The 22,973-nt window shown below is 40.8% G+C and overlaps 1 protein-coding gene across 3 annotated transcripts in view; it reads right to left on the minus strand.

The window, feature by feature from the left end:
- Positions 1–307: 307 nt before the first annotated feature.
- LOC124795037 (transcriptional protein SWT1) overlaps positions 308–22,973 on the minus strand; it is a 283,974-nt gene continuing 261,308 nt past the window's right edge. For all 3 annotated transcript variants that reach the window (XM_047258819.1, XM_047258818.1, XM_047258820.1), the window contains one exon: positions 308–3,099. In XM_047258819.1, the coding sequence (XP_047114775.1) occupies positions 2,999–3,099 (101 nt within the window). In that variant the 3' untranslated portion in view covers positions 308–2,998. The remainder of the gene's footprint in view (positions 3,100–22,973) is intronic.

The following is a 22,973-nucleotide window of genomic DNA, read 5'->3' on the forward strand; positions in this document are numbered from 1 at the left end:
TGATAGTGTCATGAATCATTTCAACTAAAGGTTTTTATGCAATACAAATGCAGATTTTACTACCTTTATATACTTCATTAATCATAATACTATCAAAAAACACATTAGATGGTCATCATAAATAACTGTTAAGTTGAGCAAATTTTTTTCTTGAATTATACACAAAAATATAACACTTCTACAAATTAACAGTGTACCAAAATAGCTTTAGATAAGTAATTATTAGGAGTATGAACATCACAGTTTCTAATACTTTGCAAAAGTGATATTTAACTGTAAGTTCTCTGTACATTATATTAAAAAAATATTCTATTTCAATATCATTTATTCACATGAAGTAACAAAAGAAATATATATACAGAAATACACTTTCCACAAAGTGACTAGTAATTTTATGGTTTGACTGTGGATTCACATATTGGTCCATACAGAGTTTCTTTGAAGTAACATTTACAATAATTGACATATACACACATTACAAGGTTTGCAGCCTCTAACAAATATCACAGATATATATACTGAAGTGGCCCTACATTCAGTAAATAATACAAAAAATATATTAATGTACACAGTTCATGCAAACAGAACTTTACAGTGTAAACAAGATGTGCAGTTGGCCCTGCTCAGTTGATCACTACAATCAGATGTATTGCTATCATGTCAGGTGGAGTGACAGTTGGAAATACTCTGGGAGATCACATTCAAAGTTGAAGATGCCACTAGTACAAAGCAAGTTAAATGGAAAAATTCTTCACAGTCAAACCTGCAAAGTGGTTGAATATGTCTACCAGTTCATGAACAAAGAAGCTGAGTTACATGCTCCACTGAGACTACAATCCACATTGAAATGAGTAGATGAAGCAACTGGTGTTTCATTTACTTCCATCTGGCAAACCAAGAGAGAACTGGAAAGAGTCCACGCAGATGACTTCTCAACATGTTCGACGCACATAAGTAAATGCCAAAAATATCTTGGAGGATCAGTCTAGGCAATTTTAATGAACATGTTTGTCACCACATGGCAAATAATTTCTACATTACAAAGAAAGGAGATCCAATTTAAAGAAAAGGTATACAAAATTAGAGAGTTCAATAAATACCGAAGGAAGTATAAGCACACTTCACAAAATTCTTTGAATTCTCAGATTCGTGTACAAGCAGAATAAAGTCGTATCAGGTAAAAACAAATAACTTACTTGAAAAGTACAGGAGAGTACAGATGTGAGTGTCGTCCAATTGTCTTTGCGGATGAGACATATGTTGACACTTGTTGTACAGGTGGAGTAACAACTCATTATAGGGTGTGCTGAAAATGATTTCCTGGTTAACATAGAAGATAATTCTTTTTCACAAGGACATGCTGAGACACCAGTTATATTCAGTGATCCAAATGAACAAACCAGGCCAGGGTGCTTATAAAACAGACAGTATTTTAATCAAACACAGTCATGCCATATTACGACTTTCTCTGTATCATCCAGAATTAAATCCTATAGTGCTGACATGAGCAAGTATCAAGAACAGTGTTTCTGAACCTAACGTGGCAATCTGAATAGACATATTACTAAAACTTATAAATGAACAAATTCTTTCTCAACAAAATAAGACTGGAAGACACACTGTGAGAGCATAAAGAAAACTGAAGAGCAGTACATTTCAAGTGAATGATTATTGGACTAAACACTGGTGATGATCATACACGTGGGAAGTGATTTGAATAGTGATAGTCACAGTGATAGAAGCAATGATGTTTCCACAGGTAAACATGAAAGTAAATCAACTGACACTGTCAGTCGATATGAAACAGACATGGTTGCAGAAGTTGAAGAAACACAGCCTGGAGCATTTTCTAAATGTGTTCTTACATGTGGCAATAGTGACAGAGAATGATTCATAGTATTAAATCAAAAGATGAAAGTATTACTTGTAATTGCCTTCTTAATAGATGAGCTACTGTTTGCTTATGACTGAATAGTATATTTCATATGGATATACTTGTAAAATAAACCCTTTTTACACTTTCCTATGTATAACACTACTGCCTCTAGTCTCACTGCTCATCCGTTGCACCGAAATACTCTTTCCCTCCCTTGATTTCCCCTCTTGTACATATGTGTGTCCTGTGTGCATGAACTGTAGTAAAAAGCAAAACAAAAATGAAAATTTTCCTTTCACAAACAAATATGGTTCTATGTACAGACACACACAGGTATATACAGGTACAAGAGTCATCAAGTGCATTTTCTCTGGCATTTTGGGAGGTCTTTGCAATGTGTAGATGGAGTCAGCACAAACAAATACTGCACATCACACATTTCATGTGACATCCATTTTCAATAGAAAGGATTTGTTTGTTTCTTGTCACAAGCAAAATTATTTTAAGGCAGAATTTTACATGCTTACTTGACATACCAATCCCAAATTAGTCTAGTGTGATATTCATTTTAACAATATTTCATAACAGGGAGAGTAAAACAAAAATAATAAATAGTACTCCAACAGCAACTAAAGTGCTGATGCTGCACGGCACGAGCAGGCAGCATGGAGCATGGTAGAATGTTAATCAAGGCTGGAGTACTGGCAATTCTTAGAATTTTACTGTCCCTGTTGATACATATTGATAAAATGAATATTGCACTAGACTAAGTTGGTACCACTTTAAAAAAAATAACACCTAAAAATCTGATTTAGAAATCATTTTAATGGTAATGGGAAACAAACAGATACTTTCCATAGGCAATAGGCTTCAAGTGAAAGTCTTGTGATAAGCAGTATTTGTTAGAGCTGGCTCCACTACACATTGCAAAAAGAAAATTGCAAATATAAGCAAAAATACAACAGAAAGTGAGCCTGATAACTCTTGGGACAGACACTCTGTGTATATAAGACATATGATAAGGATGATACAGACTTACAAGACATACAACAAAAATTTACAACTCTGAGAGTCAATAGCTGCAGGTAAGGAGAGATATTTTACAATTTCAAAGAAATTCAGTCAGGGATATTTATCAGTATCACTGAACTGTTCTTCCATTTCCACATCATCCAGTGAAATGCTGTTATTAGCACTATTATTGTTGGAGAAAGGGATGAGGTCTAAAACAGAGAAATCAGAAATAAAATTGACAAAATTATAGCAGTACTGCCACACAGCCACAGAATTAGTGTTACTCTTGAAGGTACAACAGCAGGCAGTAGAAGCAGAATTACAAAACTTGTAAATAAATAAGTACATAAAATACAAATAATTTGACACGTTCTAAGTATTAGTGAAATGTGCAGGTGTAGCACACAAATCACAAAAATTAAATGCGTACAAAAATCTCACTTCTATATGATTTTCCCTGCAGAATACAACATTTATTGGTTAGCAATTTAGATTAATTTTCTAATTCAGCATTTACATGCAATGTACTTTATGTTAGCACTTTTGTTCGTACTCATATGTGATGCTATTTTGTTTTACATTAAAATAAAATTTTGGTTAAATACTTATATTCACTTGCTCTAACATGTTTGGAAATACGACTGAAAATTGATTGCAGTAATACTAAAGTAACATATAATCTATACAGTGAACAGAAAATAGTGTAAATATACAGTAAAATTACATTGTTTGTATTGAAGATAGTTTACAAGAATGAATGAATGAACTGGAAAAGAAATGAACACAAGAGTAAAATTGGTGTGGCTGCTTCTAATAAATTAAACAGTTTTCAAATCTGAGCTTCTCAAGTGTCTGAAAAGGAGTGCTTGTAATCAATGCTAGAACAATCAACCCACAGCAGTCTCACAAGGATTTTAAGTACTAAACCATTGAAATACTGAGGGATGTTCAGTGAACGATGAGAGATGCAGAATGGGGCTTTATAGGAAATATAGAAAAACAAACCAATGAGTCAGGGAACAGACCATGGTGGAAGACTTAATTATGACTACAATTAAATTGAAATGTAGGTGGGTAGGGCATGTAGGCAGACAAACAACAGTTTGTACATGTAAGAAGTACTTTGATGATTTCTGAGAGAGGAAAAAAGAATGAAACAGTAACCTAATCATGTGTAGATGATATTATAAAACATGAAGGTGCAACATGAAAGCTTGTAGGGGAAGTCCCTAACACATGAAGCATTATGGAGGAGATCTTTATGAGGCTGTTCACATCACTAAAGAACAATTTGTACAACTTTTTTGCAAGCTTGGAATGTCACCTTAAGCTATGCCAAGATTCAACAAAATTGATCACCTTCTCATTAATGGAGAGGCAGTTTATTACAATTGTGGATTATGCTCACAACCTGGATTTGCTGCATCCTGTGATCTTGCAACCCGTTTTTAAATTAAGATTGAAAGCACTCATTTTCTGTGCCTCTTGTACCTTGTGCTCCTAACTTGCTCAATAGTATTTTACTATTAACAGTGTCAAAAGCCTTGGACAAGTCTAAAACAATGTCTGCAACACAATCATATCCATCAAGAGCTTTATCAGTCTCTCTTTCATGACCACTTTATTATTTTTGAGAATGAAGGCAGAAGTGAAAATGGCCTATAGTTTTTAGTGGTTTCAATATTACCTTTCGTTAGAAGGGCAGCACTCGTGTATCCCTTAGGTATCCTGGAAAAAAGCCCTGAACTAAAGGATTCATTTATTGTGTTTGTTAATTGGGCTTGGATGCTATATACACACGCACTCAGAATAGAGACAGGAACTTCATCTACACCTGCTGACTTTTTATTTTTTAATTGTTGCACTGAATTCCTAACTCCAAACTCTGTTCTTGGGAACATCATCACTATGCTTGCGGTGTAAGTTGTTGTGGGTGCTGCATGTGTTTTAGGAAGATTTTGCTGCAGCTTCTCCGCAATATCAGAAATAAAAACTGATCATTAACAAAATTAACAAATTCCTGAGGACATTCTATTACTTTATTCCCATCTCAGATATGTATATTGTTATAAGTGTGTCTGCCTCTTCCAGTTTCTTTTTTTATAATATCCCACGTGATTTTGCTTTCATTTTCTGCATTGTAACAGTAGCAGTAATAATAATAATAATAATAATAATAATAATAATAATAATAATAATAATAATAAAATTAAAGAGACCTTTGGAGACAAGAGAACCACTTGTATGAACATCAAGACCTCAGATGGAAACCCAGTTCTAAGCAAAGAAGGGAAAGCAGAAAGGTGGAAGGAGTATATAGAGGATCTTTACAAGGGCTATGTACTTGAGGACAATATTATGGAAATGGAAGAGGATGTAGATGAAGATAAAATGGGAGATACGATACTGCGTGAAGAGTTTGACAGAGCACTGAAAGACCTGAGTCGAAACAAGGCCCCCGGAGTAGACAACATTCCATCGGAACTACTGACGGCCTTGGGAGAGCCAGTCCTGACAAAACTCTACCATCTGGTGAGCAAGATGTATGAAACAGGCGAAATACCCACAGACTTCAAGAAGAATATAATAATTCCAATCCCAAAGAAAGCAGGTGTTGACAGATGTGAAAATTACCGAACAATCAGTTTAATAAGCCACAGCTGCAAAATACTAACACAAATTCTATACAGACGAATGGAAAAACTAGTAGAAGCCGACCTTGGGGAAGATCAGTTTGGATTTCGTAGAAATACTGGAACACTTGAGGCAATACTGACCCTACGACTTATCTTAGAAGAAAGATTAAGGAAAGGCAAACCTACGTTTCTAGCATTTGTAGATTTAGAGAAAGCTTTTGACAATGTTGACTGGAATACTCTCTTTCAAATTCCAAAGGTGGCAGGGGTAAAATACAGGGAGCGAAAGGCTATTTACAATTTGTACAGAAACCAGATAGCAGTTATAAGAGTCGAGGGGCATGAAAGGGAAGCAGTGGTTGGGAAGGGAGTAAGACAGGGTTTGTAGCCTCTCCCCGATGTTATTCAATCTGTATATTGAGCAAGCAGTAAAGAAAACAAAAGAAAAATTCGGAGTAGGTATTAAAATCCATGGAGAAGAAATAAAAACTTTGAGGTTCGCCGATGACATTGTAATTCTGTCAGAGACAGCAAAGGACTTGGAAGAGCAGTTGAATGGAATGGACAGTGTCTTGAAAGGAGTATATAAGATGAACATCAACAAAAGCAAAATGAGGAGAATGGAATGCAGTAGAATTAAGTCGGGTGATGCTGAGGGAATTAGATTAGGAAATGAGGCACTTAAAGTAGTAAAGGAGTTTTGCTATTTGGGGAGCAAAATAACTGAAGATGGTCGAAGTAGAGAGGATATAAAATGTAGACTGGCAATGGCAAGGAAAGCGTTTCTGAAGAAGAGAAATTTGTTAACATCGAGTATAGATTTAAGTGTCAGGAAGTCTTTTCTGAAAGTATTTGTATGGAGTGTAGCCATGTATGGAAGTGAAACATAGACGATAAATAGTTTGGACAAGAAGAGAATAGAAGCTTTCGAAATGTGGTGCTACAGAAGAATGCTGAAGATTCGATGGGTAGATCACATAACTAATGAGGAAGTATTGAATAGGATTGGGGAGAAGAGAAGTTTGTGGCACAACTTGACCAGAAGAAGGGATCGGTTGGTAGGACATGTTCTGAGGCATCAAGGGATCACCAATTTAGTATTGGAGGGCAGCATGGAGGGTAAAAATCGTAGAGGGAGACCAAGAGATGAATACACTAAGCAGATTCAGAAGGATGTAGGTTGCAGTAGGTACTGGGAGATGAAGAACCTTGCACAGGATAGAGTAGCATGGAGAGCTGCATCAAACCAGTCTCAGGACTGAGGACCACAACAACAACAACAACAACAACAACAACAACAATAATAATAATAAAAATAATAATATAGATTTTACTGTCTTTAGGCCATTACAGCAATTGGCAATGTCAAATGAAGATACAATTTACAATACAGTGTGATAAAGTATTGACTACTGAAATATTTTTGCTTATATTACAGTAAATGTACAGTGGGTCATCTATTGGATTACTGCATTTTACAGTTGAAGAATTCATCGATGTCATAGAATGGGTGGGCAATTAACCATTCATGCAGCCTTTCTTCGAATGTATGATCAGGAAGATCCTGTATAGCATGGGGCAGCTTATTAAATAGTTTGAGCCCTATGACTTCATAGCTACTTATTGACTTTGATAAACTGTGGTGAGGCATGTATATGTGTTTGAGGCTTCTTGTATTGTAACAATGTACATTTTCTCTACATTTCACATCTTGTAGGTTCTTCTTCGTATAGAATAAGACGTTGTATGTATACAGGTTTATTACTGTCATGATTTTTTGTTCAGTAATAAGGATTTGCAGTGAGCCTTATGTGAAGAATTCGTAATAATTCTAATGGCTTTCTTCTGCAATAAAAGGATTTCATGTATATGACTACAATTACCCCACAAGATAATGCAATAGGATATTATACTTTGGGAAAAATGCAAAATAAGATGCTCTGATGTATGTTTCAGGTACACAATTTCTGAGTTGTCTTAATCAATAAATTACTCTAGATAGCTTACTACTAATGTAGTTTATATGTTGGTCCCAGGATAACTTTTCGTCTAAATATACTCCCAGGAATTTAACAGAACTAGGGTCATCAGATAGTGGCTTGTCTCTTAGAGTGAAGATTATCTGCTGAGTTTTATTTTCATTTCACAAGAAACCAATTATCATTATTACTGATAAAAACTTCCTGGAAGGTAAAACTGTGATTATTGGTTGTGGGGTTACCTGAAGTTGGATGTCTACTGTGATCGTCAACCCTCATTAGAGATGCTAAAAGACAACACCTAATGGCAATTTCTTACCATACCTACAGATATGCTGTACAGTGCTGTTCAAAACAATGTCCCTTGACTACAGGTATTGTTGATGAATGACGGCCAACATGTCAAGTGTTTGTTTTGTTAATTATTGCTTTTGTACCACATTAAGTGCCACCTGATGGTCATTTTGTGCACTTTTTTACTTTCAATAAAACCCCATGTCATTTCACATGAGTGCCAGTTTTTACCTCTCTTGTTGTTGTTGTTGTTGTTGTTGTTGTTGTTGTTGTTGTGGTCTTCAGTCCTGAGACTGGTTTGATGCAGCTCTCCATGCTACTCTATCCTGTGCAAGCTTTTTCATCTCCCAGTACCTACTGCAACCTACATCCTTCTGAATCTGCTTAGTGTATTCATCTCTTGGTCTCCCTCTACGATTTTTACCCTCCATGCTGCCCTCCAATACTAAATTGGTGATCCCTTGATGCCTCAGAACATGTCCTACCAACCGATCCCTTCTTCTGGTCAAGTTGTGCCACAAACTTTTCTTCTCCCCAATCCTATTCAATACTTCCTCATTAGTTATGTGATCTACCCATCTAATCTTCAGCATTCTTCTGTAGCACCACATTTCGAAAGCTTCTATTCTCTTCTTGTCCAAACTATTTATCGTCCATGTTTCACTTCCATACATGGCTACACTCCATACGAATACTTTCAGAAATGACTTCCTGACACTTAAATCAATACTGGATGTTAACAAATTTCTCTTCTTCAGAAACGCTTTCCTTGCCATTGCCAGCCTGCATTTTATATCCTCTCTACTTCGACCATCATCAGTTATTTTGCTCCTCAAATAGCAAAACTCCTTTACTACTTTAAGTGCCTCATTTCCTAATCTAATTCCCTCAGCATCACCCGACTTAATTAGACTACATTCCATTATCCTTGTTTTGCTTTTGTTGATGTTCATCTTATATCCTCCTTTCAAGACACTGTCCATTCCATTCAACTGCTCTTCCAAGTCCTTTGCTGTCTCTGACAGAATTACAATGTCATCGGCGAACCTCAAAGTTTTTATTTCTTCTCCATGAATTTTAATACGTACTCCAAATTTTTCTTTTGTTTCCTTTACTGCTTGCTCAATATACAGATTGAACAACATCGGGGAGAGGCTACAACCCTGTCTTACTCCCTTCCCAACCACTGCTTCCCTTTCATGTCCCTCGACTCTTATAACTGCCATTTGGTTTCTGTACAAATTGTAAATAGCCTTTTGCTCCCTATATTTTACCCCTGCCACCTTTAGAATTTGAAAGAGAGTATTCCAGTCAACATTGTCAAAAGCTTTCTCTAAGTCTACAAATGCTAGAAATGTAGGTTTGCCTTTCCTTAATCTTTCTTCTAAGATAAGTCGTAAGGTCAGTATTGCCTCACGTGTTCCAGTGTTTCTACGGAATCCAAACTGATCTTCCCCGAGGTTGGCTTCTACTAGTTTTTCCATTCGTCTGTAAAAAATTCGTGTTAGTATTTTGCAGCTGTGACTTATTAAGCTGATAGTTCGGTAATTTTCACATCTGTCAACACCTGCTTTCTTTGGGATTGGAATTATTATATTCTTCTTGAAGTCCGAGGGTATTTCGCCTGTTTCATACATCTTGCTCACCAGATGGTAGAGTTTTGTCAGGACTGGCTCTCCCACGGCCGTCAGTAGTTCCAATGGAATATTGTCTACTCCGGGGGCCTTGTTTCGACTCAGGTCTTTCAGTGCTCTGTCAAACTCTTCACGCAGTATCATATCTCCCATTTCATCTTCATCTACATCCTCTTCCATTTCCATAATATTGTCCTCAAGTACATCGCCCTTGTATAGACCCTCTACATACTCCTTCCACCTTTCTGCTTTCCCTTCTTTGCTTAGAACTGGGTTTCCATCTGAGCTCTTGATATTCATACAAGTCGTTCTCTTATCTCCAAAGGTCTCTTTAATTTTCCTGTAGGCGGTATCTATCTTACCCCTAGTGAGATAGGCCTCTACATCCTTACATTTGTCCTCTAGCCATCCCTGCTTAGCCATTTTGCACTTCCTGTCGATCTCATTTTTGAGACGTTTGTATTCCTTTTTGCCTGTTTCACTTACTGCATTTTTATATTTTCTCCTTTCATCAATTAAATTCAATATTTCTTCTGTTACCCAAGGATTTCTACTAGCCCTCGTCTTTTTACCTACTTGATCCTCTGCTGCCTTCACTACTTCATCCCTCAAAGCTACCCATTCTTCTTCTACTGTATTTATTTCCCCCATTCCTGTCAATTGCTCCCTTATGCTCTCCCTGAATCTCTGTACAACCTCTGGTTCTTTTAGTTTATCCAGGTCCCATCTCCTTAAATTCGCACCTTTTTGCAGTTTCTTCAGTTTTAATCTACAGGTCATAACCAATAGATTGTGGTCAGAGTCCACATCTGCCCCTGGAAATGTCTTACAATTTAAAACCTGGTCCCTAAATCTCTGTCTTACCATTGTATAATCTATCTGATACCTTTTAGTATCTCCAGGGTTCTTCCATGTATACAACCTTCTTTCATGATTCTTAAACCAAGTGTTAGTTATGATTATGTTGTGCTCTGTGCAAAATTCGACCAGGCGGCTTCCTCTTTCATTTCTGTCCCCCAATCCATATTCACCTACTATGTTTCCTTCTCTCCCTTTTCCTACACTCGAATTCCAGTCACCCATGACTATTAAATTTTCGTCTCCCTTCACAATCTGAATAATTTCTTTTATTTCATCATACATTTCTTCAATTTCTTCGTCATCTGCAGAGCTAGTTGGCATATAAACTTGTACTACTGTAGTAGGCGTGGGCTTCGTATCTATCTTGGCCACAATAATGCGTTCACTATGCTGTTTGTAGTAGCTTACCCGCATTCCTATTTTCCTATTCATTATTAAACCTACTCCTGCATTACCCCTATTTGATTTTGTGTTTATAACCCTGTAGTCACCTGACCAGAAGTCTTGTTCCTCCTGCCACCGAACTTCACTAATTCCCACTATATCTAACTTCAACCTATCCATTTCCCTTTTTAAATTTTCTAACCTACCTGCCCGATTAAGGGATCTGACATTCCACGCTCCGATCCGTAGAACGCCAGTTTTCTTTCTCCTGATAACGACATCCTCTTGAGTAGTCCCCGCCCGGAGATCCGAATGGGGGACTATTTTACCTCCGGAATATTTTACCCAAGAGGACGTCATCATCATGTAATCATACAGTAAAGCTGCATGCCCTCGGGAAAAATTACGGCTGTAGTTTCCCCTTGCTTTCAGCCGTTCGCAGTACCAGCACAGCAAGGCCGTTCTGGTTATTGTTACAAGGCCAGATCAGTCAATCATCCAGACTGTTGCCCTTGCAACTACTGAAAAGGCTGCTGCCCCTCTTCAGGAACCACACGTTTGTCTGGCCTCTCAACAGATACCCCTCCGTTGTGGTTGCACCTACGGTACGGCTATCTGTATCGCTGAGGCACGCAAGCCTCCCCACCAACGGCAAGGTCCATGGTTCATGGGGGGGGGTTTTTTTACCTCTGTACCTCCGTTATTTCAGACAATATTGAATTTTCAAATGTTAATGGACTTTTGGGTCATCCTGTATTTTCCTTAGCTGCTGCAGTAGAATTTGCTACTTTTGGAAGCGTCTTCTCAAAAATTTATGTAAACAATGTGGAGAATATGGAGCACTTAGCATTTACATTGCTTTCTATATACATTTCATCCCTGGTTTGATTTGTCAGTGCCCAAGAAAAAGTATGTATCTTATGATTTGAGACAATCCTTTTGCAGGTCTGCTGTTTTGCCGGTTTCACTAAGACTGTCTTTAGCTTTATCACCTATCAGTAATGATCTGAAATGCCCAAGATCTCTCATAAATACTTTACAATTTTCCTTGTCAATATCCTTAAGTATGTGGTCCATAAATAAATGAAAACTTTTTGAAACCCTCTTAGCACTATTTACCATCTGCACCATGACAAAAGAGCTCAAAATGTTTAAGAAGTTATTAATAATTTCACCCTCAACAATCGAGTTAACATTCATGTCTACATTTATTATGATGTTTGTTCTGGGGTCTGAAACTCTCTTCAGGACTTCAATTAATTTGTTGAAATAAGCCTCCACATTACCAGCAGTTGAATGTAAACACAAGAATGATTAACTTTTTATATGCATCTAGTGTTGTTACTTCAGTGTCTGCCAATTTAAAATGTTTATCTACACTAATTGTAGGTGAGCTTATCTAGCTTTAAAATGTATGCCATCCCTGAATAGATGATGATCCGCTCCCCTTTAAGGGGGAGCACATTCATCTGACAATAGCACTACATGCTGCAATTCATTAACTCTACACCAGTACTCTGTAACGCTCCAAGACTGTAATTCAACTTCAAGCTGGTATACTTTATTTATAACTGACTGCACATTTTAATGAATGATAGATAATTCTGAGAAAATTTCCATGATGCTTGTGCAACTTATGTGTGGTACACATTCTATTTCCCACATACATAGCGCAGAAGTCTCTGAGCTAACTAATTCCTTATTCATGTCGTATTTCATTACAATTTACGAGGGTTGGCACTTAAATAGTGGCAACTGTTTATTCACAACTGATAGAAAAGAGTTACATGTTTGCACCTGCTACTGTCCTTCAAAGTAGTCGCCAGCGTTGTGTAGAACCATTTGCCAGCGATGTGGAAGGCATGGTATACCGTTAGCAGAGCCTGTTCTGTTGATGGTGCGAATGGAGCCGTCTACTGTCTGTCAAATCTCTACAACAGTTCTGAAGCAAATGCCACGAAGTGGTTCTTTCATCTTTGGAATCAAATCAAAGTCACAAGGACTTAAGTCCGGGGAGTATGGTGGATGGTACAGTACATCCCAGTCCCATCGACCAAACAGAGCAGCCACAGCTTGAGCTGCATGCGCCTGTGCATTGTCATGTAAAATGATGGGTGAGTTGCAAAGAAGTGTCAACGCTTCTTTCACAAAGCTGGTCGCAGGTGATGCTCCAAAAATGAACAGTAATACTGCGCATTGATGGCCTGCTGTGGAGGAACGTGATGTGTTAGGATAACACCATCACAGTCGTTCACGAGAATGACCACAAATTTAGACCGCTCCATTTGCACCATCAACAGAACAGGCTCTGCTAACGGTATACTGCACCTTCCACATTGCTGGCAACGGGTTCTACGCAATGCTGGTGACTACTTTAAAGGACAGTAACAGGTGCAAACATGTAAGTCTTTTGTATCGGTTGTGAATAAGTAGTTGCCATTATTTAAGTTCCAACCCTCGTATTATTCACAGTATAGCTTTCGGACTGCTGATAGTAACTGTACATTTGGTTCTTTTGGAAACATTTTCTTTAAAGGAATATTCATTATTAATATGTGTGCAAAAAGTTTTCTGTTTCTAAATTGGTATAGTTCATTTGAAAGCCATCATTCTCTTTTTTCAACAAATATTTTAATCTATTGTTATTTGCAGTCAAAATTTTGATGTTCTGCAACACTCCAATCTTAAATTGTGATTATTTCCAAAATGCAGTACCAAAGATCTGTACCCTTGATTTTTCTGATTGCATTAAAACAACTTGTTATATTATTAGTTACTCCAATTAGAACTGTAGACTTAGAGAAAGCTTTTGAAAATGTTGACTGGAATACTCTCTTTCAAATTCTGAAGGTGGCAGGGGTAAAATACAGGGAGTGAAAGGCTATTTACAATTTGTACAGAAACCAGATGACAGTTATAAGAATCAAGGGGCATGTAAGGGAAGCAGTGGTTGGGAAGCGAGTGAGACAGGGTTGTTGCCTATCCCTGATGTTATTCAATCCGTATATTGAGCAAGCAGTAAAGGAAACAAAAGAAAAATTCAGAGTAGGAATCAAAATCCATGGAGAAGAAATAAAAACTTTGAGGTTCGCCGATGACTTTGTTATTCTGTCAGAGACAGCCAAGGACCTGGAAGAGCAGCTGAACGGAATGGACAGTCTCTTGAAAGGAGGATATAAGATGAACATCAACAAAAGCAAAATGAGGATAATGGAATGTAGTCGAATTAAATCGGGTGATGCAATGAGAATTAGATTAGGAAATGAGAGGCTTAAAGTAGTAAACGAGTTTTACTATTCGGGGAGCAAAATAACTGATGATGGTCGAAGTAGAGAGGTTATAAAATGTAGACTGGCAATGGCAAGGAAAGCATTTCTGAAGAAGAGAAATTTGTTAACATCGAGTATAAATTTAAGTGTCAGGAAGTCATTTCTGAAAGTATTTGCATGGAGTGTAGCCATGTATGGAAGTGAAACATGGACGATAAATAGTTTAGACAAGAAGAGAATAGAAGCTTTCGAAATGTGGTGGTACAGAAGAATGCTGAAGATTAGATGGGTAGATCACGTAACTAATGAGGAGGTATCGAATAGAATTGGAGAGAAGAGAAATTTGTGGCACAACTTGACTAGGAGAAGGGATCGATTGGTGGGGCATATTCTGAGGCATCAAGGGATCACCAATTTAGTATTGGAGGGCAGGATGGAGGGTAAAAATCGTAGAGGGAGACCGAGAGATAAATACACTAAACAGATTCAGAAGGATGTAGGTTGCAGTAGGTACTGGGAGATGAAGAAGCTTGCACAGGATAGAGTAGCATGGAAAGTTGCATCAAACCAGTCTCAGGACTGAAGACCACAACAACAACAACAATTTTACTGATAAATTTTCAGAGTCCCCTTTTTATTAACATTACTCTTCCATATTGTGACTGTATCTCATTTAACTTTCCCCTTTTTATGTTATTGTCTATTGTGTATTTTACCATTAAGTGATTCTTGTATTGTGTGTGTCTATAAATAGGCATACCACATAAAACTACAAGCAGTCAAGGTCTAGCATAGAACTCGTGAGCAATCTAAATTTTTTTAAGTCTCCACATAGTATTCAGCTACTATAGTAACTATGTTACCTAGTCTGTGAGGATCACCTAAAATATAAAGTTACTTAGTTCATGTTTAGCAGTCATTAATATAAGCAGTTTGTATCGAGCTCTCAAAGCGTACAGTCTGTGCCCAAATAATCTACATTAATGTCTTAGTCTGCCATGAAAGAAATTTGTGATATGGTGCTAAGTGGTACAACTTACTGACATGGTAAGAGTATTTAGAATCCTGCCTATTACAAACCTGATGATCATTAAGGAAACACATTGAGTAAATAAATATGAACACATGGAAAATCAACTGATACAGTACAGTGCACTTTATTTAACAAATGTTCATCAAATACATTAATATTAGGAGGACAATCAACAACGGAAGACCAAGAGACACCTGAGGATTACACCAGATTAGTAAGCTTACAGATGTTGCCACAGGGTGAGGCACAGTGAAAAGAAAAAATGACAATTTTTAAATTATGGGAGTGACAGTGAACTATGTATAAACAGTCCTTAAAGTATTAAAGGTGGCAACATGTATGAGTGATTCACAGCACAAGAGACGAAAATAATTAGATGATTTGTGAAGTATTTATGAGAAAAGATATAAAAAGTGGGTTCAATGACTATTGACAAGATGAGTGACACAAATGTTTGATAGTAAGGATCAAGGTTTAGAAACCAAAGATGAAAGAAATGCAGTGGAACCTCACTTGACGAGCACCTCCCATAACACACAATTTGCAAAACAAACACGACAATTTGGAAAAAAAAGACTTGCTTAACGAGCGATGTTTCGTATAACAAGTTACGACAATTTAGTGTGACATCACCAGCCATTCGTGCGTGGCCGCGGAAACGTTCAACAAGATGAACACATTTCACTGTCGGCAGTGGAGTATGAACAAAGTCTTTAGTATGTACTGCAGTCTGGGTTTAGTTCTCCTTCTGCTTCTTAGTGCAGCTTGTCTTCACAAATTTTTCTAAACTTATGTTCACATAGCGTTTTTTTGTGTGCAAATTTTAATAACATTTGTAGAAATGTCCCGGAATATAAAGCCGCGAGAAGGTGGCCATAAAGGAAAAAGAATGACCTTAGAAAATCGCGAACGTGCTGTGAGCAATGCTGATTTGGCATGCACATACAATCGGTCTATATCAACTTTTCGCAATATCCTCACGAATAAGGACAAGGTTAAGGAGATAGAAGATTTGAAGGAAGTGACAAGAGTATCTAAATAACCGTTTTGTATTCTGGACGATGTTGAAAGGTTGTTCTTAAATGGACAAATGAAAAGCAATTGCAAAGTGATATAACTAATGAGAACTTCATTGGTGAGAAGGCAAGAATGATTTTCACCGACCTCGTTAAGAAGGCGCCAAGATCATCAACGGCTGAAGAAGTGTTTAAGGAAAGCCGTAGCTGGTTCAAGAAGTTTAAGAGAAGAACTGGCATTCACAGCTCTGTGAGGTACAGTGAAGCAACCAGCTCTGACACAAAGGCAGCAGAGAACTTCATCAACAACTTCAAGATGCTTGAAGATTCTGAGGTTATCTGCTGCAACAGGTTTTTAATTGAGAGGAGATGGGTTTATTCTGGAAAAAGATGCTGAAGCATACCTTTATGACAGCAGAGGAGAATGCATTGCTAGGTCACAAGCCAATGAAACACTGTCCCACATTGCTATTCTGTGCCATTGCAACTCGCGATTTGAAAATTAAGCCGTTGCTTGTTTACAACTCAGAAACTGCATAAGCCTTCAAGAAGTGTAAGAGCAGGTGAAATGTGATGTGGAGATCCAACAACAAGGCTTGGTGGCACGTGATCTTTTTTGTGATTGGATTAATGAAGTGGTTGGTCCTTCGGTGAGATGAATCTGCCAATCCATATCTTGCTTGTTACGGACAATGGTCCTGCCCATTCTCCTCGCCTACAAGACCACCTCCTTGAAGAATTTCAATTCATCAAGATACTATTTCTGCCTCCCAACACACCTCCATTACACCAGGGGATGGGCCAGCAGATTATTTCTAACTTTAAGAAGCTCTAAAGTAAAGCACCCTTTGAGCATTGCTTTGAGTTGACTGAAGCCACCAATCTCACTCTGAGAGAGTTTTGGAAATATCAGTTCAACACTGTTTCCTGCTTCAAGATGATCGAAAATGCATGGTAAGGGGTTAGCAAGAGAACTCTCACTTCTGCTTGCAAGAGGCTGCGGCCAGAGTGCATTGACGAATGTGACACACTTGATGCAATCCTTAAAGCCCAGTGATGGTCTTCCACAAGATCTGTTTGCTCCTGCTATTTTACTGAGTAATGTGCACGGGGGGAGATGGGAGTGGTCCATACGATGCAGATGTCCTAACCACTGCAGGCGACGTTGCTAGAGTGTGGCAGTGATACTTTGTTGTTTTGCAGTTTTCAGAACCATATCATTTGTCACATGATACTTCCATGATATTCCCACGATGCTCCATAAGCACCACAGGTCAAAGGTATTGGGCTTTCGTCCCTGTTTGGCATATGATATATCATGCTTGACACAATCCTTAAAGTGTAGTGATGATCTTACACAAGGTTTCTTTGCCCCTATTATTTTACTGAGTAATGTGCACCGGGGCAGATGGGAGTGGTCCATACAATGCAGATGTCCTAACCACCGCGGGTGACGTTGCTTGAGTCTGGCAGTGATACTTTGTTGTTCTGCAGTTTTCAGAACCATATCATTTTGTCACATGATCCTTCCATGATATTCCCAAGATGCTCCATATGCACCACAGGTGAAAGGTGTTGGGCTTTCATTCCTGTTTGGCATACAATATCCAAGTCTCAGCTCCATACAGGAGAATACTCAGCACACATGATTGATACACAATTATTTTTGTCGACAATGTAAGATGTTTGCTGTTCCATCCACATGTGCGAAACTTTCCGAAAGTGTTGGCAGCCTTTCCTATTTGTGCATTTATCTCGTCATCCAGGGAGAGATCTTCTGCCATTATTGAACCAAGATAGCAGAATTTATCAACTACCTTCAACAAGGAGCCATCCAGTTTGATGGCAGGCGGATCCGTGTATCCTTGTGCCACGACAACCATCTTCTTTACATTAATAGACATGGAGAAGAGCCTGCATGCAGTAGAGAATTTATCCACAAGCTCTTGCAGATTGTCTTGAGTACGCGCTACCAATGAAGCATCATCAGCATATAAAAGGCTATTTACAAACAAGTCCTCTTGGAAGTGCTTGGATCTGAGTAGAGAAATGTTGTAGAGCTTCCCATCAGCTCTGGTATACAGATGAATGCCCAGGTTAGTTTCACCAAAAGCATGGCACTCGCAGTCGAGCAGCCGACCCGAGCGGAACGCTGCACTCTGCACCTGGCGTAGCTGCCCGCTGATAGCTCCTCGGAGTGGTCTCTAATAAGCTGCAACTGGCGTAGCTGCCGGTGACGCTCTACTGAGCGGCACGAACCAGCGCAAGCCGCTTAACGCTTTCGGGAGCTAAGTGGCAAGAGCTTCGGCTCAACTTCCTGCAACTTCGGTTGCAAATCTCCCCAGCGGGACTCTCCCGTTCTTTGGTAGGGTAATCTCAGTGTCAGGGGCCCATTCACGCCAGCTACTCCCGCCATCATTTCCGTCCCACTGTCCACCTTCCAAGAGCAGGTTGCCTTGAAGGACAAACGGATCGCGGAACAGCTGGAGCTGATCGCAGAGCTGATGGGCAGTGAAAACACACAGACAGAAACACCCACACCACACACACAGGCACCTGCTGAACAACAGAAGGACATGCCCCCTATTTCACCTCTGGCGGCCCAGGCACCGACGGAACCGGATCCAGAGCCGACAGAGGACAAAACAAACACAGATGAAGACGGGCCGTGGCAGCAGGTCGGCCCAAGGCGCAAACAGCAGCCAAATACGCAAACAAGTGAGCCCACAAACTCACAAAGCAACGGCCAAGCGCTGCTACCAACACCATCTACATCACGAACAAACAACAATAACAACACAGGGACCAACACAAGCAACCCTGCGACTGCAGCAACCACAAATATACAAGCAGCTACGCAGAACACAAACAACACCGCGACTGGCTTCCCACCGGTCATCATTGACAACTACGGAGACCTAAGTCTCCTAAACAAGGAATTTAACAATCAGCACAGCCCCACAACAAACTACTCTAAGCTCACCGGGGAACACGCCACACTGTATGTGGCGAACAAGGCAGACTACACAAATCTACTGGACTTTCTCAAAGAAAGGAAGATAGAACACTTCACGTACAGGACAGTCCTGGAAAAAACACAGCAGTATGTGATAAAGGGGATAGACTCACGAACCCCGACCGACACAGTACACAATGAACTCTCTGCTCTCGGGTGGGAGTGCATTCGGGTAAACCGAATGTCAGAGTTCGGCACAGCAAGACCGTCTCAGATGCGGTCTCGCACCCCGCTGCCGCATTTGCGTTGGCGGTCACACGACCCAACGCTGCAAACTCCCCCATACAGCACCTCGCAAGTGCGCCAATTGTGGTGCTGCCCATCCGGCAAACTACAGAGGGTGCATTGCTTATAAAGCAGCTCTGAGGCGCAAAATCGCGAAACATGCAAAACCTACCGCCATCACAGTTCCAAAACCGCCCCCACACCCAGTAAGAAGTGGAGTATCCTTCGCTGGAGTGGTCGCTGGCAGCCCCAGCAGCGCAGGACGGTCAGAGGAGCCCCAGAGCTCAGAGCACGCTCGGCAAACACCCCCAGCAACAGACACACAAAAGACAAACACAACACCTGACACCAAACCCGCACCGGGCACACAACACGAAACCAGCAACAACACCACCCTACCCCCTGAGATCGTGAACTGCAGCCCACCACAGGCTACAGAAAACGCACCTACACAGGGACAACCACAGCGCCAGAGGAGGAGGAGAAGGAGAAACAGCCGCAGCACGAGGAACACAACCACACCACAACAAGTACACAGACAACAGGACACCAACACTCACGAATACAACCCGGACACCAACTCAACAACCCACATAACACACCCACTCACCACAGAGAATACACAGGCGCCCACAACTGCCACACGAACAGCCGACTCTCAGGCCAGCCCTCACCAAACGCCAACACTGGAACAAGCGGCCGCTAACACAACCAATAACTCGCAGGCCGACATGACCAACATTACGACAACATTCCAGAGAATAATGGAAACATTATTCCCCGGACGCACGACCACCGAAATAGATTATGGGGTGTGTCTCACAACTCTTCATGCAGTTCATGTCGGGTACGCTCAACTGGACTAGCTTCCAAGCTACTATCACACCGCTTTTTACACTACTACATGGATAATACACCACACCAGCCCCGAAACGCAGACTTAAACACAATATCACAGATCCTGTTTTGGAATGCCAACGGGATCGCAAGAAAAAAAGCCAAGATGGCCGCGTTCATGGAGCGAAAGGGTATCCGAATCGCTCTTGTGAACGAAACACTGCTTACGCCTCGCAAACAACTAAACATCCCAGGATATTGTGCCTATCGTACCGACCGAGCGGATGGCAGGAGGGGGGGGCGGCACGGCAATCATCATACACAGAGACATAGAACACACGAACATCGAGCTCCCAGCACTTGAAAGACTAGAGGCTATGGCCGTCAGGCTCAAGTTCAACGGGGCCAACACCACACTGGTATCACTATACAACCCTCCTAAAAACATAGTAACACGTGATATCAGCACAGTAATCAACATAGCACCGCGGGTAATAGCCGCTGGAGACCTCAACGCAAAACACCCTGATTGGAACTCACGAATACGAACCTCCAACAGCAAGAAACTGTACGAACACGCACTAGGCCGAAACTACATTATACTTGGGCCGGACGTTCCCATGTTCGTGCCTACACAGGCTCGACATAGGCCAGACGTGTTAGACATAGCTCTCATAAAGGGCATCACATGCACACTCAACCTAACGGTTGAAAATGATCTGGACTCGGACCACATGCCTGTAATACTGCACATGGAAGAGACACTGCAGGACATCGAACCACGCAGGATGCTTAACTACAAGCGTGCGAATTGGTCACTGTTCAAGGAAACGCTTGATAGTCGCATTCCTGACACTCACGAAATTAACAACACACAGCAAATCGATGAGGCTGTGGAGGCTCTCACAACTGCTGTCCAAGATGCAATGACTGACGCCATTCCATTTGCAACACCAAGACAACACTTGACGCCCCTGCCCCAGGAAATCCTGGGCTTTATCTCAATGAGGAAACCTCAAGAGATACTGGCAGCGTACCAGGCGCCCGTTCTATAAACTGCACGTCAACAGACTCCAGGGCATAATACGGAATAAAATACAAACATTCAGAAACGAGCAATGGGGACAGAAACTCGCTGGGCTGGATACCACACGTCCTGGCGTGTGGCAGCTGGCCAGACACTTCACCAGGGTGAAACATTACATTCCCACGTTACAAGGACCAGACGGCCCGGCCTACTCTGTGACAGAAAAGCCAGAGCTTATGGCCACAACACTTGCAGTGTCCTTCATGCCGAATCTGGTTCCTTCAGACCCAGCATTCACACTTGAAACGGACCAGGAGGTTACACGACTTGTAGCCCAGCCCTCGCGCAACGAAATAAGATGTACTAGCACAAATGAAATCACATGGGCTATCAAGCACACCAACGCTAGAAAAGCCCCTGGGCCTGATGGCATTCAAAACCGTGTCCTCCAGGAGTTCACAGATAAAGCTGTAGAATACCTCACACACTTAACGAATGCCATCCTGACACACCAACACTTCCCTGACTTTTGGAAGGCGGCCAAGGTCCTGATGTTCAGGAAGCCAGGGAAAGACCACTCCCTCCCACAAAATTACCGACCCATCAGTCTGCTGTGTTCGCTCAGCAAGATTGTTGTGAAGGTAATACTGAAACGTATCACTAGGCATTGCATCGCCAATGACACCCTAAGACCGGAGCAATTCGGCTTTAGGAATCACCACTCGACAACACAACAACTCCTCCGCGTAGTCGAAAATATAACACACGGCTACAACATGAACAAAGCCACAGGGGCCGTGTTCCTAGACATTGAAAAGGCTTTCGATCGTCTCTGGAACAACGGACTCATACGCAAACTAAGTGAAGCTGGATTCCCAGACGGACTCGTACGTCTCATACACTCATATCTCACGAACAGATGTTTCAACACTTACGTGCAGGATAAACAATCAACACAACACGGTATTCAAGCTGGAGTACCCCAAGGGAGCATCCTAGGGCCCATCTTGTTTAACCTGTACATTAATGACTTCCCAGCGACACAAAACATGACGTTAGCCGTCTACGCGGATGACACAGCCATCCTCACGCAAGACTGGAAACCATCGAACATCAATTCACGAATACAGACAGCACTCAGAACAGCTGAGCCTTGGTTGGAGCGATGGCGTATTAAAGTAAACGTCGACAAGTGCGAAGCAGTTCTGTTCACACGCAGACCGAAACTACTGCGCAAACACCAACACTGTAGACCAATAATGCTACATACACGCCCAATACGTTTCCGAGAGAAAGTCAGGTACCTTGGTGTCTGGCTGGACCGGAAATTTACATGGGGGGACCACATCGAATGCGTTGCCAACCGAGCGCACGCGAGGCTCAAACAGCTCTACCCAATGCTCAAGGAAAGCACACTGAATAGGAGGGTGTCAAGGTCCTTATACATGACACTGATTAGACCTCTGATGACGTACGCAGCTCCCGCCTGGGGATATGCAGCTCCCACACGACTGCGCCACCTGCAGATCATACAGAACAAGGTACTACGAATCATTAGCAATGCTCCACGCTACACACGCACCGTGGATCTTCACCATGAATACCGCCTTGATACCCTCAAGGAAGTATTCAAAAAACCCGCCACACGACTATACATGAACTCGAGACACTCGAACAATCCTTTCATCCTCACTCTGGGAAACTATGATCACAACCACAGGTGGAAACACAAGCAGCCAAAGACACTGCTAGCTAGGGCATAGCCACCTATGGTTAACTAACATACGCAAACAGCAACAAACGTCGGCAAGCCCCTGTATATCAGCAACACTGACTGTCAACTACCAGCTGCTATTAGTGCCGACCAACGGG

Source organism: Schistocerca piceifrons, chromosome 4 (assembly GCF_021461385.2).
Source record: "Schistocerca piceifrons isolate TAMUIC-IGC-003096 chromosome 4, iqSchPice1.1, whole genome shotgun sequence".
NCBI lineage: Eukaryota > Metazoa > Arthropoda > Insecta > Orthoptera > Acrididae > Schistocerca > Schistocerca piceifrons.